At 35.9% G+C, this 16,878-nt stretch overlaps 1 protein-coding gene and 1 long non-coding RNA gene across 3 annotated transcripts in view; one reads left to right on the forward strand and one right to left on the reverse strand.

Moving 5' to 3' along the window:
* LOC143651557 (uncharacterized) overlaps positions 1-4,141 on the forward strand; it is a 32,239-nt gene extending 28,098 nt beyond the window's left edge. The window contains exon 5 of one of the 2 annotated variants that reach the window (XR_013160039.1): positions 3,889-4,141. This is a non-coding gene — a long non-coding RNA (uncharacterized LOC143651557). Of the gene's footprint in view, positions 1-1,781; positions 1,961-3,888 lie in introns of those variants that run through there. The other variant, XR_013160040.1, reaches the window with a different exon arrangement.
* AHR (aryl hydrocarbon receptor) overlaps positions 1-16,659 on the reverse strand; it is a 48,244-nt gene extending 31,585 nt beyond the window's left edge. Inside the window, exons 1-2 of the mRNA XM_077122347.1 lie at positions 16,380-16,659; positions 5,023-5,210 (exon numbers count right to left, since the gene is read on the reverse strand). Of these exons, the coding sequence (XP_076978462.1) occupies positions 5,023-5,210; positions 16,380-16,444 (253 nt within the window). The 5' untranslated portion in view covers positions 16,445-16,659. The remainder of the gene's footprint in view (positions 1-5,022; positions 5,211-16,379) is intronic.
* Between the last annotated feature and the right edge of the window lie 219 nt (positions 16,660-16,878).

Consider the following 16,878-nt stretch of genomic DNA (forward strand, 5'->3'; position numbering starts at 1 on the left):
TTTTAGGGACTCTGAGCAAAGGTGTTCAGCCTTTGTATTTCTAGGACATAAGTCAACACTGACTTGTCAGATCCTAGCTCTACCGGATCACTCCACTTGTTCCCAGGCTTCCCTTTACTTTGATTTAAGCCATACTGAGAGGCAAAAAGAGTACTTTACTAGGTTTAATTGTAGGCATTACACAGCAATTTTGGATTTTTTTTTGTGTTATTGATTTACTAAAAACAGAATAGACTATACAGAAATATTTTATGGATTCTTAATTTAGAGAAGTGCTTAAAAATAAAAATAAGCCTGGAAGGAATAGAAGGTAACACACTAAAGCAATATTACTGAGGAAACTGAATATAAAAAAAAATCTATTGTTTTTACTCTGTTATTGTTACCAATATATTATAGTATATTATTAATACTGAAACATGTCAAAAATGTGTCCATTTTGCAGAATACCCAAAATAAAGTATCACTTCACTCTGAATTTTTTAAATTTATTACATTTACAGAGTCAGTGATTTTTCCATCCAGAGTCCGTCTATACATCCCACCTACACTGACAAAAATAAAACACGTAACAAGAACGCCAGACTGCTGGGAAGTACAAACTGAACAAGTTTCCTATATCCTTTTATATCCTCTGAATACCAATGGCCCAGGAACAAGATAATAAAATGTAAAGGGATGGCAAAGGAGCAAAAAGTTTGGCTAGAGGACTTAAAGGGCAGTACTGAAAGGATTGAGAAAAGGTATAGTTGATACAAGGTGACTCAAAAAAGTTGGATATAGCTCTGACATTTGAGTCCTTCAACACTATGATCCAACCAATGAATCAGAGACTACTTAATGTATCTTACTGCTGTGATTCAATCAAACAAAAACTTAACAGCTATATATTTATACACACTGTAAAAAAAATTGACAAATAGCTGTTAACTGAAAGATTTATCAGTAAAAAGCAAAATATTGCTCAATCTTAAACCTAGCTCTAGAATCACATTTCTAAACATAATCTAGAATATTAAACATGAATTTTATATTATTTTCCAGATATAAGTTAATGAAACCAGTTCAATACATATTTATTGAATGCCTACTATGTAACAGGCTTTGTTCTAGGTACTTGACATATAGCAGTAAACAAAATTATTCCTAAGGAGTTTCCATCCTAGTGAGAAAAATAAGCAATACTTGGCACAGATAAGAACCATAAAGAAAAATAAAACACTATAAAAGCTAAAATTTTTGTAATGCTCACTTCGGCTGTAGCATGAACGCAGAATTCAAAATGAAAATTCTCTCAGCTTTATTACTCATAACATTCTACAGCGCAAGAGTTTCCAAGATTAAGAATTCACACAAAATTCCTCATTTCTTCAGTTGAAATCAAAATTAATAGTAAAACTGCCCATCTTCCTACTCCCTTGAAAATTCTCATTAAGTCTGTATTATAAACATTTAATAGGTACTTTTCTTTAAGGATTTCACATCCTCTACTTGACACAGATCCGAGTCTAGCTCTCTCACTAGACCTTGTGCAATTAGAGGGCAGAAACTTTCCTTCTTCCTTGTGTATTCTGTACCTGAACAAGTTTAAAATAAAGCATAATCTTTAATTACAAAAGTTTTTATAAAATAATGAAATTGAAATTGAAAAGAAACTGCTTCTAACTTTACTATAACTAAAATAAGACTAAACCCTATTCATTTATATTTAAAAATGTTTGGATTAATAAGAAATGGAAAAATATTAACATGGTACTTTAAAAACTTGTGTTGCCTTTCAGATAGTCAAAGGAGTATATTCATTCTTCCAAAGTTTAAGAAGATCCACCAAATTAGATTATTTAAACTTGCAATGAATAGATGTATTTTCTTGGAAAAATATCTATTGTTACAGTAAAACTTGAGTTTCCTTTCTAACGAGATTGTATGATTACTCGTTTATATTGTTCTTTCCGCAGGAATTCACACACCCCCTGTTTGCATCCTGTTATTCACTCAGCGCTTCCCTTCACTCCACTATACTGTTTTCCTAATAGTGGGAGAGTGGTTCTAACTGCACACAAAAATCCTAATTACTGTCATCATGCTCCGTGGCTCCTCTTTTGCATCTAACAATTGTTTAGGTTATTTAAGGGTTACCTTCAAAATTTTATTCTGTGTTCTCAAAACGTTGTATTGCCTTCCAGACCAAAGATCATTTCCTTCACCTTTATTCTAACACTATGTTTCTGTACTGAACAACCTGAGAAGGTCTAGAGTACAAGTACTCTACAAAAATCCAAGCAAAGACACCTATAATTTTCTTAAAATTTTGTGCATTTTGATTTATCCTGAAAGGCCAGGAAAACAATCCTTTATAAATAATTCAGGGAATAATCACAGCCAGATTAAATTACTACCTCTGATTCCTCTAGAATGCCTGTTAAAATACAGATTCTTAGATTCTACATAGAACCTACAGAATCAGCATACGAGGGTGTGCCCCGGAATATGCACTTTAACAAGTTTTCCATGTAATTCTTATGCATGTTGAAGTTTAAAAAGCAGTTATATATTAAGGATCAAAAATTAATTAAAGATAACATAACTGAGGGACAATACACATTGTCAACTACACTAAACTAAAATAAAAAAAAGATATAATTCACTAATGATGAGCTGAGAAAAAAATTTTAACAAGTAAAAATACCTTGATGAGCCTTGCTAAACTATGACATTTTTTATAAGGTAGGCTATGAAGTATTGAGTAATAGGATACATAGGTACAAAATATGTATTTATATACATATAAATACGTACTAAATATCCATATTAAGCAGATATTATATGTGTGTGTATGAAAACGTTTGTACATACATATGTATTTCTGCTTAGAAGACAATAATTACAGCTAGTGCTTACGACCACACTAGCTACTCTCTAAGCAGCTTTGGTTCTACTCCACTACGTCTAAACAGAGGACAACTTAAACATTTTTCTACTTTTAAGCACATAGAGTTTCATTTCCCAGGACAGAGGGGCAGGAAATGGAAAGGTAAAATGACTCAAGTCAATAAATATTTACCCGAATCAGGGAATAATGCCTCCCTGGCTTCTGGAATGTAAACTGTCCAAAGGCAGAGACCTTGTCTTATAGTCAGGGAATCCACCGCCATGGCACATAAATAAATAAGAGTCTCCTGAGGACCAGGGTAGCATTCCATAAAGCTGAGCATGAGATCAAGGTTATTACAATCCACAGCAATTCCCAAACTTCAGTATGTACTGAGCCCCACAACCAGGATGTTTGACACCAAGGTATGAGGTAGGGACCCAGGCACTGCTAATGTGTCTGTCTGGGAACCAGATTTTAAGAACCGCTGATTTAGCACTCAGGGCTCTGCAATACAAGCATTCCCAGAAAAGAGAAATAATTGAGATAAGTTCAGGAAAAACGATATACGTAATTCAGAAACCAAGGTTCCAGTTGTAGATACATCAAAAAATGACTATATAATACACACACACACAAACACTGAGTACTGCATAACTCATCTCCAAGATGAAGGGGTTGGTATAGATGAAAACTGAAAATTCAAAGACTTTAAAAATATATCAGAAAATGTAGTCTCCTGTAAAACCTTTAAATACATAATTTTCCCTGAAATTACTACCCTTAAATCAATGCATACAGATTTAATCTATAGAGAATATTAAGCTGTAACTTTTGTCCAAAATGAATGTACAAGCAAGCAAATAATCAAATATAATGATGGTCAGCCTATACATATTGAATCGTTTAAAGATAAGCCTAAAGATTTATATATAAAAATATTTATATTTATTATATATTTATAAATAATCTAAACACAAATGACAAATTCAGGCATCTGCAAATGTGTTTTCCAGGTTGTTCCTAGGGTCTAGGTCAGCAGAATCAGCATCAACTGAGAGCTTGTTAGAAAGGGAAAAACCTCTGGTTACACCCAAACCTTCTGAATAAGAGTCTGCATCTTCACAAGATCTCTATGTGATCTGTAAGCACGTTCAAGGTTGAGAAGAACTGATATAAGGCACTAAGATTGTTATCATCAATACCTTTACTATGGTTTGTAAAATAGAACATTTTTAAAAGACTGAGCATTTCCTTGAAAAGTCTATTCCTGACCTATAAATAGATAAAAGATAAATCAAAGAATTATTTTACATGAGAAATCATTTTCAAACAATAACGTCCATTTAAAATAGTTCATGATTTTGAATTACTATATGAATAAAAGGTGACAAATCCTTAACTTTACAGCTGAGTGAACTGAGGTACAAAGATACGAAATGGTTTGGTTGAGGCCACACAGTTTGTCAATGCCACCACGGAGGCTGAAATCCAGTTCTACTGACTCCTATACTGCAGTGCTCTTTCCCAGAAAAAATGTTTTGATGACATTTTCCTGGAGTAAATATATAGTAAATATGAAAGACTAGAAAAGCACAGGTTTTTGAAAGGATAAATGAAATGACCTATCTATATGAGCATGTTGAAGTAAATTCAGCAATGATATATCTATCTTAGCAGTTAACATATTTTATTCTTTCCCCCTGGTAGTATCCTATAAAAGAGAGAGGTGGGGGGATGGGGAGGGAAGGGGGAGGGGGAAGCAGAGAGGAGAGGGAAGGGGGTCAGGGGTAGAGGAAGAGAGGGAGAGGTGGGGTAAGGAGGAGGGGGGAGACTAAAATTTTGATATGGAAGGAGAAAGAAAACTGTAATTCAGCATACTTACCATGAGCATAGCTTCCAAGTACATTATTTTCAAAGAAAGACACCTTATTTAAGTGGCTGCATTTGTTTTGATGAATGAACTGGAAAACTTGTTTTAAGAATCGTTATAAATTTAGCTTGCCACTTAAGTGTTACTACATAGCAATAAACTTAAAAACTTCTTATTCTGTATATAGCTAATTTTTGCAATTTTCAACATAGAAACAGCTATATTTGTATAAGTATTTTAAAATTCATGGTAGGAAAATAAAATTCTTATGTCTTACCATCAAAGAAATTCTTGGCTCTCAGGTAACTAACACTGAGCCTAAGAACTGACAGTTTGTCCAGCTTATTAATAATATCTTGTGGAAAAGGCAGCAGGCTAGCCAAACGGTCCAATTCTGTGTTAAGTCGGTCTCTGTGTCTCTTGGAAGGGTTTGATTTAATTCCTTCAGCTGGGACTGGTTTTATTCTGAAAAGCAAAAAAAATCATAAAAATCCATCAAAACATATAAAGTAAAAATTTCTATTGCATTAAAAGGTCACTTCAAATACTTCTCTAGTAAAACAAACATTTAAAATCTACTTCAAGTATACTTAAACCCTTCAAAATCTCCCTTTCATATATCAAGAAAAAAGGAAGGGAAAGAATTCTTCATAATGGTTTTAATAAAAAGCTTATAAACATGTCATAGGAAAATGTTGACTACATCTTATGAAAATGCTTACTTTTTCATTTGTACATTTATAGTATAGAAATTCCCAATTTAAAAAATCTTCTAGGATTCTTTATTCCTCAAATACAGGTAGTCATTGCTAGGGGAAGTTTAAAAAAATCTGAAATAAAATATGTGAAAATTATGCTTCCTTTGCCATCTTTGACAAGAAGCATCTCAGCCTCATTTATGTTAACAAGATAAATAAAAACAACCCTAAATAAAAGTATATCTCCATCGCCTCCAGCCTCCTATATTTATATACTTTCATCCCATCAGTGATGAATTCCCAAAACTCTTCTGACTCCTGGATCCCCCAGCCATCTAATGCCTTCCTCCAACATTAAAATAAGAATGAATCTGACTTTATTTTTTTGTTGATTGATAAATATCAGAGTAAATTGTGATTACTGGCAAATTTTGCTTTTATGATTGGGTAGTAATATTGCTTTAATTATTAGCTTTCATACTTTCTATCTCAATCAGAAAGCTCATGAAACCCCCAAATTTAGAATGCTTTTCATCTACCTGATAGAAAAGGCATGTATATAGGAAAACATGAGTTCAGTAATGAGAAACTGGGCAACTTGACATAAACATGTTAGCCAGGACTCAAAGGAGAAAAATCCTTATTTAATGTAATTTTACAGATCATCATATACTCTGCTAAACTGTAAATGGGGAAGATATTTGAAAGTCAAAGTAATTTTTACACCATGCCTCTCCATCTTTACAACAGCCAGAAAAATCGTTATCCAAAGTATTCTTAACATAGACATTTTTGACAATTCAAATTAAATTTTATAAAGTAGAAATTGGCTTGGCTATAATTTCATTAATTTATTTCAATGAAAGCATTTCTAGATAATTGATGTTCTCAATTTATATGTGGAAAAGTAATATTTTATACAAAAAGGTGAAAAAATGTGGAATTTCAATATGCTTTTTATACAGTCCCTAAAAAGCATTTTCTTTAGAACTTATCTATGTCTACTCTTCTCTACAACAGTTCATGTTCCTTATGTGCACACACAAATAAGAGTAGTAAACTGGTAAAGTGACATATACACAAAATTAAATTCAACAGATACTTTCTCCAAATCATTTATATAATGTGCACTTAAGAGATACTGGTGGCTGTTTCTCCAGCTATTTCTCCCAATAATCAAATACAACTCACACCTAACTCATTTCTCCAACTGTCCAACTGAATTTCCACTTTTCCCTATAATGCCTGCCTGCCACACTAATTCACTATGGTAGCACAGACACTTATTTGCATCCATCATGTCCTAGACAGCCCAGGTAAATACTCTTCTACTAAATATTTAAAAACAGGTATGGAAGGTAAGTAGAGGGAGCAATTATTGAAAAAAATATTTTACTAAAAAGATGATATCTGAGATGGATCTTGAAAGATGACCAGGATTTCAAGAGGAATGATGGGAAATGAACCGATGAGAAGTCCCCTGTCTGCAGGGCAAAGCGCAAGCTAAAAGTGGGAGGAGATGGGCAAAGTCTGCCCTCTCAATAAATATTTACTAAATATCTACCATGTGCCTGGCACAAAATATTTATCAGTGAACCCAACAACATACAAAGTCCCTGCTTTCATGGAGCTTACATCCCAGTTAGAGGATACAGAAATAAAACTTCTCAAGGTTAGTGAGTGATAAGAGAAAAAATCAAGCAAAGCAAGGAACTAAAGAGTGGCAGGGATGCTGGCTTTGATATGGGAGCCAGGGAAGGTCTCTCTGATGATATGTGACACTACAGACATGAATAAAATGAAGGAGTGAAACATATGGGTGTCTGAAGAAAAAATGTTCAAGATAGAAGGAACACCAATTTCCTTAACAAAATGGTTAGAAAAAAGATTGGACTTTGGTATCTGGACGTCATCTTAAGTTTTGAGCTGGGACTTTCCACGATCAGTCTGTGTTTTACTAAGCTGACAGTGATGAAGAGGCTGGAATGAAGGCCAGATCACACTAAGTTAGGATTCCACCCCCAGTGACTTCTTTCTAAAATATACACCTATGTTACTCCTCTGATTAAAACCTTTCAGTAGCTCCCAATAGTTCACATTCCTTAGCCCAGCACACAAAACCCTTCATGGTGTTTTTAACCCCTATTTACTCCTCATTTCCTCCACTCAAAGTCCTCCTTGTCCTTTCTACTCCAAAGCTAAGAAATTATTTAAGAGTTATCGCCATATACTATGGCTTTTTCATAAAGGTTACTGCCTAGTACTGCCTTGTCCTGCCCACTCCCTTCAAAGCCCTGCACAAGTAGTTATTCCTTCCATGTCATGACTTTCCCATCATAGTTTCAGTATATTGCATGTTGGCATAAGAAATTAGATAGGAATTTGGGGCGGGGGGTGTTTCAGAAGCTACCATTACAGCATTAATGAGTCTTCCATAAGGTGCATCAGGATAAAAGAGGTTAAATCCATGAAGCCACTGCTGCACGTATAGCTCAACTGCAAAACATTTGTATAAACCACAAAATCCACATCTCTCAGGCTGAAAGTGCAACATTCTTTTGGGTGCAGGATTGTTATATAAAAAACATTTCCTATAGACTCTGGCATCATACAAGAAAAGGCTAAGTCCTTAAAGAAGTTCCTAAAGGAAAATGAACATGAAGGGTGTACCCCTACAGATATTCAGGCCAGTAAAGGCTGGTTTGAAAATTTTTTAAAAAGCTTTAGCCTACGTAATATAAAAGTAACGGGTGAGGCAGCTAGGGAATTCCCTGAAATACACACACACACAATTTTGTGCAATTTTCAAGATGGCAGGGGCACCATGTCCCTAGCCCCAGTGATGTGGAAGGGATAATTGTAGATCCTATTGGTAAAGCCTTACTATTTATCTCACAATGAATTAAATACTCCCTCCTCTATACTACTTCTGTATCTTATACAAATGTCCTATACAAGCATTCTATTATGGACTATTCTATGCAAATAATATTATGCATAAATTTAAAATGCATTTACAATTGGCCCTTCAGTCTTGATAGCTTTTCAACAATGATTATACAGCACTGGAGAGAAGGCAGTACCATAAACACTGAAACAAAAGTTATGACACAAAGAAAAGATAACCATAACAAACCCGAGAAAGAAGGCTTAAAGGAATTTCTGCATTCCTTCTTGCGGCATTGCTACCTGTCTGTGCCACGGTTCTTTGCAAAATGTACCTTGGCACTAGATGACAATGTTTCTTTACATAATGCAAAACTGTTCACATCTCTAATGCAATTACTATGTACTTATGGAATATTTAACATGAGATCAAATTTCCATAAGTCAAGCGCATTATGTAACCTATATTGCATATACCTGTCTCTTTTATCACTATGTAAACTTTACCATCTTTGTAACCCCAGCGCAATACTCAGCACAGTGTGGACTCGCAGTATTTGCTGATAAGGAGCATCCAGAAAAGGACTGATGAGAGCCTGACCAAAGGGAGAAGTAGTAAGGACAGTAAGAAAGGGCTGGCTGGAAGAGCTATTTAAGCATAGTACCTTAGTGCTCATCAAATGTCTTGGTAAATAGCCAGACCCAAATGTTCACTGAACTAAACTGACTTGGCAACTGACTGGATATAGGAAGTAAGGAAGAGGGAAATGTTGAGTAAGGAGAGGCTGCAAATGACTCTGAGGTTTGTAGCCTAGGATAACAACTAAATTTCCTGATAGAAGGTACATTAAACAGGGAGAAAAGCGGCTTGACAACAGACACCAGTAATAATATTTAGGTTGAGGAAGAGGCATGCAAAGATAACAGAGGCGAAATGGTCACATAGACAAGAAAAGAACTAGGGCAGAACACTTCAGAAGTCACCAGAGAAAGTCAGAGGGATTAAATAAAAGTCAGGCCTAACAAGTACCCACTGCACATGGCAATTCAAATCTATCATGTATTTCCATTGGACATGAAGCTTTTAAAATGCCAGATTGTTTAAGCTTAAACTGACAGATTTGACTCTGTGTGAAATTAATTTAAATTTTAAATTTAAAGTAATTTAAAATTACTTTATGAAAATATTTCATACATATCCATACATATTGAAGATGTGCAGAATAATTAAAAATAAAGAATAATTCCACATCAATTACACCTGACTTGGATTATGCTAGCACTTTTACTTTTATGTTATCTTTAAATCTATGCTAAAATACACTGAAAAACTTCTATTAAATAAATACATTAGAAATATAAATAAATATCCTTGTAAGATTGAATTTGGGAGATCTGGAGTTCAGACATCTCCTGAAATAGAGAGAATGTAAGATGTTGATCAAGCAAAGGAGCTATTTGTTTGTATTTTAAACCTTATCCTCAAAAGTCCTGTCTCAACCTGCAAATAAAAACTGTTGTGAAACCAAGGCTCTAGCCGACTGCATGCCATACCTCTGTTTTAGAGGCCCTGCACGCTTAAGTACTGGTGGTAACAGGCCCAAGAGCATGTCCAATGCAGGTCTGAATGCAATCTTTAAAGCCATTCTAATATCTCTGTCTAAAATTCTGTTAGGCTCATCAGTTGTGCCCAATGTTTTGAAGCAAAGTTGAAGAAATTAACAATCCATATTAATTACAAATTAACATACTTGTAAATGTTTATATTTTATATATTTATCATGAAAGCTCAAAACCACATGCAGATATAGCTTCAGTAATTCTGTGAGACTAAAGTGACATTTTCTAAAAAGATTACTATCACAGTACTGCGTCTGCTTGGGAGCCTTTTTCCTCTGGATGACTTAATCTACTCACACTGACTCAACCTTTCTACCAATGATAAGACAGACTTCCCTCCAGCCACTGTACCGGGTATTCCTCCAGGCACATGAAGCTCAACATGTCCCAGACTCAATCATTCTTATTTCCAGGATCCAATTAAGCCCAACTTTTAAACCTATTCCTACTTTGTCTGGGAAGACCCCTTGCTCCAGTGCACACCTCATTTATCTCTGAATATGAACGCTTGAAAGTTTCAAGACATAAACTATATGCTTAATGTAATATTTGGAGAGGTAATACACGGTGAAAATGAGATCAGATTTCATTATGAGGCTGAATATAGCTGGCACTTATATTTTCCTGTATGAGGCAAAAGGGGAATACAAAAATCTCTGAGAACTCTGATTGGAAGTTACTCTTAAGGAGTCAGAATTCTTCTGCCACTCTCCTGCTGATGCTCCACAGTTGTGATCGCTTCTTTTTTCATGTTTACCTAAGGATTTACCGTGGAGCTGCTTACACAAGAAATTAACAGTGAAAACCAGAAAAATAAAATATGCCCTAGAAATCACTGCTATTTCCATAATCCTGGGAAGATCATCAAGAGTCTCCCGTTTTCCCCTCTTGTGCATGCACTTTTTTTTTTTGGTATTTCCCCTTAAACTCGCACACGGTTTAGCTGCTATACCAAAATCACTAAAACATTACCAGGAAAATTTTAAGCTTTGGTCAACTGCTAACTTAATAAATATTTCTCAAATACCTTCCATGTGCAAGGCACTAGGAAGCTCATGTGGCTACAAAGGCAAAAGATCGTCTCATCTTTAAAGAACTGATCTTTCGTACTAGGGGGAGATATTTTCTATAACAAGACAAAATCAAGCATAATGAACTGCTCTATAATGTACATGCTAGAAAAGTGATTTAATCAAAATGCTTGAGTAAGGAAAGAAAGGACTAAATGTATAGGTCAGGTCATGAGGGAAGGTGTCATGGAGATGTGGCATCTATATCAGTTCTAGACAAGTAGTTCTGTTTTCAAGATAGTAATCACTTTCTGCAAACACACGCCTCTTCCAGAAAATCACCTGAAAACAAAGAAACCAAAGACAGAAACACAAACTCTGCCTTCAACTGATCTAGGAGATGGTTAACCCTAGAGGAGCAAAGAAATATGAAGATGGATAGCAGGTAGAAAAGAAATCAGCAACTTAGCAGAGAAAAGGAAGGAAAGTATAATCACTGTATTACTTTACATAGTTAAAAATAATAAAACATTGAATTTGAATTTAATCCAAAATTGTGTTAAAATTGTATTTAGAGGATGGAAAAAGGTGAAGAGAAAAAAGAGAGTTAAAATCCTTTACCAAAATAAGATAGCAGATAATTCCTAGTATGCTAAATTCAAGACAGTACTATGTACATACTACTTAAAAGTTAGAAAACATAGCTGACAGTGAATAGAAGAATTGAGCTGGGTGAGGGTGCCTCCTTTATTGAGAGCTCCTTTGTATACTTTGACTTTTTTTAGTGTGCATATATTATGTAATAGGGATACACTTTTTAAACAATATACCAATCAAAAATGGGGGAAAAAAAACCTAAAGAAAGATTGAAAAATAGAAGGCACAGCAATACGTAAAGAACACCTCAACTAGGAAAATCTGCAAACACACATACTACTGCCACACACACACTCCCAGTATACTAATTCAATTAGCTACTCTGTGGTTTTCCCTCTATGAAATTAACATTTAATGATTTCTTTCGTGCAAAACTACAAGGACATAGGCACTTCTGCAGACCATGAATGGGAATGTAAGTTGGCAAATTTGGTATAGGGCAATCTGAACACCATGCCTCAGAGCATAATATATATAACATATATATAATATATATTAGCCTAAAATATATATATATACACACACACAAACAGAATGGAATACTATGTAGTCATTAAGAACAATATTCTAAAGGAGGTGAGCAAGTACAAATCATGCATGGGGAATGGGAAAATTTATTTTAGCAAGAGCATTAACTATTTGAGAGGAAATGGTGGACCATACGGACCATAATGTGTGTGCAGCACACACTCTGCTAAAACGTGTTCCCCGGGGGGCAACTGTGGATCCCAAGAGACTGAGGATCAAATGCCCAATCTCAGCTTTTTCATTTGTTAACGGAGCAATTTTGAAACTGAGCCACAAGTCTCTATGCATAAAGCTCAAGTATTAATTTTAGAAGTAATGAAATAAACTGATGTCTGCAAAGTACTGGACATGATGCTTGCATCCAAGTACTAAGGAATGCTAGCTTTTGTTATATTAAACCACGATGTAATAAATCAATTTTTAAAAGTATGGAAGCAGAAAAAAAAAAGTATAGAAACAGAAAGGTAATGTTGGTAAGTTTAAGATTTGCGCGGTATTTATTTCTAAGAAAGTGTTTTAATTAAATAGATCAATATTAGGAAACATGTGCTATGTAAATTTATTCATCACTGAAGTAGCACATTTCAGCATACTCGTGGTTGAGAACATAATCATATACTGCCTCTTACTGTCTCACAGGAGAATTGGTTGTTTCTGCAATAAGATAAGCTAAAAGTATTTAAAGAATAGAATTTGTGCTTCTGATGCATTTATATCTTTAGCAGTCTTTACAGGTTTTATAATACTTTAGTGTTACTAATTTTACCTGTGAGATTGACAGTGCTGAACTGCTTTACTGATTCAGGGACTGGCCGAGAGCTACCAAGAGCCCAGACAGGAAAGCTCACCTCTTAGTACAGACCCAGGGCTCTTTCAATTTACACTTCACCATTTCCTCGTTTTGCCACTTATTTCTCGTAAGTGTTACCTATAATTAAATAACGCCTTCAGATTTACTTCATTTCAAAGTTCCAATAGGCAGGAATGTCCATAGCCACTGTATCTATTTTAAAAATACTATTTGAAAGAAAAATGATAATTATATAACTGAAAAGACGTATCCTTTTAGTTTCTAGCTTTAAAATGTCATCATACTGCATTTATATGAAACATTTTTCAGTAAAACACAACATAATTTTAATTTACTGAGTTAGTATTATACATATGAAATTCATGATATTTAAAGAGAATGGACAGCAATTTAGTAAGAATGGCAAGAAAAGCAAAGCTTTTACATTATTATGTTAACAAAGTAAAAGTTTTCATCACTTTGCATTTTAGTAAAGGATCAGCTAAAGTTCAGAAGTTATTTCCAGTTCTGGTACTTCATGATGGCTATCCTGGATAGTACTGCTAATACTCATTTTTTGTGTAGATGCAGTATAGATGTCATTATTGAACACCTATTATTTGTGAATATTCAGGACTAACTTTCTAGAAATATGGTAGTTTGAAGTACCACTAAAACTTTTCCTGTATTAATAAATCTTCAGAAATTCAGAAATATGTCCTGAGTTAATATCACAGTAGAAAAGCTGGTTCTATTTATATTCAATAGTGGACTTCATGAAACAAAATAAACAATAAATAAATAACACCTTTATCTCCAAACTCAATAAAACAAGCAAGGTTATTAGTATTGGAATAATGTTCTACGGAAAGCTACAGGACAATCTATTACTGAGGTTCTCTTTGAAAATTTCTTTGTGAAGGCAGGAACATGAATCAGATGCTTTCTTCAACTTTGCTTCTGACCCTTCAATTCCCTAATTACCACTACTCCAAAGAGAAAAGAAACATTTATTGAATATCTACAACGTAAAAGATACTTTAATAGGATTAAATTAAACACACTTAAAATGTATTTCCTACTAATAAAGGTAATTGTCCATGTTAGACCTGCCACTAGGGGGAGTTTATTTTGTTTAATAAATTGAATTGAAGGCTGGAAGAGCTTCAGGATAAAATTATGTCTCTTACTCTATCCCCAAATTTTATGGAACTGTAAATTTAAATAACTGTTTTTCAACAGTCTTATAATTGTGCTAAACAACATATTTTCTATGCAAGAAAAGTAAAATGGTTATCACTTAAGGAGTCAAAGCTAAGAAGATCTGGAGAGTATTGTCAGCCGAACAAGATGGATTTTTTCTGTGGGAATGCTGACACGTTTTACACCCCATTAGCCACAAACTAATAATTTAACTAAAAAAATTACATTAAACTTAGGATTAGGTTTAATGGCCTCACTCCTAAATCAAAGTTCCCTTTGATTAACTCCATTATAAAGTTAACTTTTTCATCTAGGTAGAAGTTTGCAAACCATTTCACTTGAGCATGTAAATGCTAGCACTAGGCTTTCCTTAATAAATGATATTTTAAGGCATTCATATGATTAGAAGTAATGCATGATGTTCAGTAAAGATCTGACAGCCATCTATACTAACTAAATGAGGGTGAATGAGGAAAAATGCTTTAGTTATACTGAATTACAAGAAATTACTAAATAAGGTATAGTAAAGTCTTAGGAAGTATGTTAAATATTAGGAGATTATAATAAAGCGTCCATATTATACAAGTAAAAGGAAAAATTAATACAAAAGGAAAACTAATAAAATATTAACTATAAATTAATAACGTTGCCTTCCATAATGAATATAAAATTAAGGCATTTAATAACAATAATAATAAGCCAGGTGTGTCATTCTGTAACACACTGACTGAAATTCATATCTTAAAAATCCATCAGGGAGTCTGTCAGATTTTCTGATCACACACATAAAACTCATGATACTCTATTATATGATAAGCTAAGGATGGTATTATATTAGCAGCCTCATGGACAGGCATTTTGGATATTTCCAAACTTAATCATCAAGAACAAAGTTAAATTGGACAAATAATTTTACATAAGAAGCTATTTCACAAAATGCGCTGTTCTGTAACCCAGACAGTAACTGCTGACTCAGCAATATACCTAATGTCAGACACAGAGGATAAATAAGACTTTTGGATTTTAATCAGTCTATTTATAGACGGTCCAATATCCTTTGTTAATGCCAATTTCTTTGTCTAGATTTGAGGCACTAAGATCACAGAAAATCTAAGAGGAAATTAAAACTTTAGAATGATGAAATCTTCAACCAATAATTAGTTTCAAATGCAAATCTTAAACTGTTATTTCTCTATTGGCATTACCAACTAAAGTTTTAAACAAAATACATATTTTTGATGTACTGAACAGACGTTTAATGGGCTTTTAAAATAGTTTATAAAAAATTTTAAAATATAGATGAATTAAAGTAACTCAGATTATAATTAGGAATCGACACTGGAAACTGATAAAAGGAAATCTGTCGCAATTTTTTTTTAAACACTATTTTAAAGTACTTGCCATCTCATACAAATATGCCGCTTCCCATGACTCCCATCCAAGTCTGGAATCACTCTACTAGAATTGAAAAAGCTTGGAGGTAGGGAAGAAAGGGAACTAGAGGAAGGTACTAAGAATGAAAACGACTCTCTTAAATACAGCTCCATATATTTCACTTTACAGACTGCAAATGCACCTCACAAGTGATGGCAAAGCTTCCCAAAAACGTGACTACGAATTCAATTCCCCATTGCACCACTCACACCTGACACCAAACCTTACTACTCTCTTTACCTATCTATAGGCACGCTGGACGCTACAAAATGACAATCAAATAAATAAAACTGCTCAACAGAAACCCAGACGCTCTAGCCCCCTAAAATCAGCTTCAAAACGGCACGTTTTAAGCTCTTTAAAACTCCTCGCCCTACCCAGATGTCTGTCTTTTCCAAGATTGGGAATTATGACAGTCGTCTTCTCTAACCGATGCGGACATTAAAATAAGAAGAGGATTTCGAGCAGATTTATGCTAGCTAATCCACCAGCAGCACAGGGAAGGCCAGAGCTGTCCACAAATTGGGACCGCAGAAGGGAGAATAGAGCTGTGAAGGGGTGGGGTGTGGGTGGGCTCGGCACTGGTGTCAGAAGGGACAATTTCTTAACTTAATTAAAAATTTAAAAAGTCCGAGTCTCTCGACCGACCTTCAAATCTGGATTCTATCGGCTGTGTTGGAAATACCACCTAACGCCCGAAACGCGGGGGTGTGGGGGCGGGCCCCTCCCAGAGGTGCCAGCCGGACCCCACGCGCCTTCCAGCCCCCTCCACCCCCACTCCCCCGAGGATGCCGCCCCGAACACTCACGTTTTCTGCACCGGTTTTCGCCGCTTGCGACTGGCATAGGTGATGTTGGCGCTGTTGCCGTTCATGGTGCCCGGCCAGCGGCGGCCCTCCGACGTCCTTGCGCCCCGCGTTGCTCCGGGCGAGCCGGCCGCCCGCGCTGGATTCCGAGAAGACGCGCCGGCTCCACCTGCGTCCTCCCGCGCGGAAGCTGGGGCCTCGGCTCCCGCAGCCCCGGCGCTTCCAGGTGTGCGGCGGCTCCAGCAGCCCAGACCCTTCCAGGTGCGCCTCGGCTCCCGCAGCCCGGGCCCTTCTAGGTGCGCCGCGACTCCAGCAGCCCGGACCCTTCCAAGTGCGCCTCGGCTCCCGCAGCCCGGGAGCTTCCAGGTGAGCCGCGGCTCCCGCAGCCCAGGCCCTTCCAGGCGAGCCGCGGCTCCCACAGCCCCGGCCTTTCCAGGTGCCCCGCGGCTCCCGCAGCCCTGGCGCTTCCAGGTGCGCCGCGGCAGCGCGGGGCGCCCGGGCC

This window comes from Tamandua tetradactyla, chromosome 1 (genome assembly GCF_023851605.1).
Source record: "Tamandua tetradactyla isolate mTamTet1 chromosome 1, mTamTet1.pri, whole genome shotgun sequence".
NCBI lineage: Eukaryota > Metazoa > Chordata > Mammalia > Pilosa > Myrmecophagidae > Tamandua > Tamandua tetradactyla.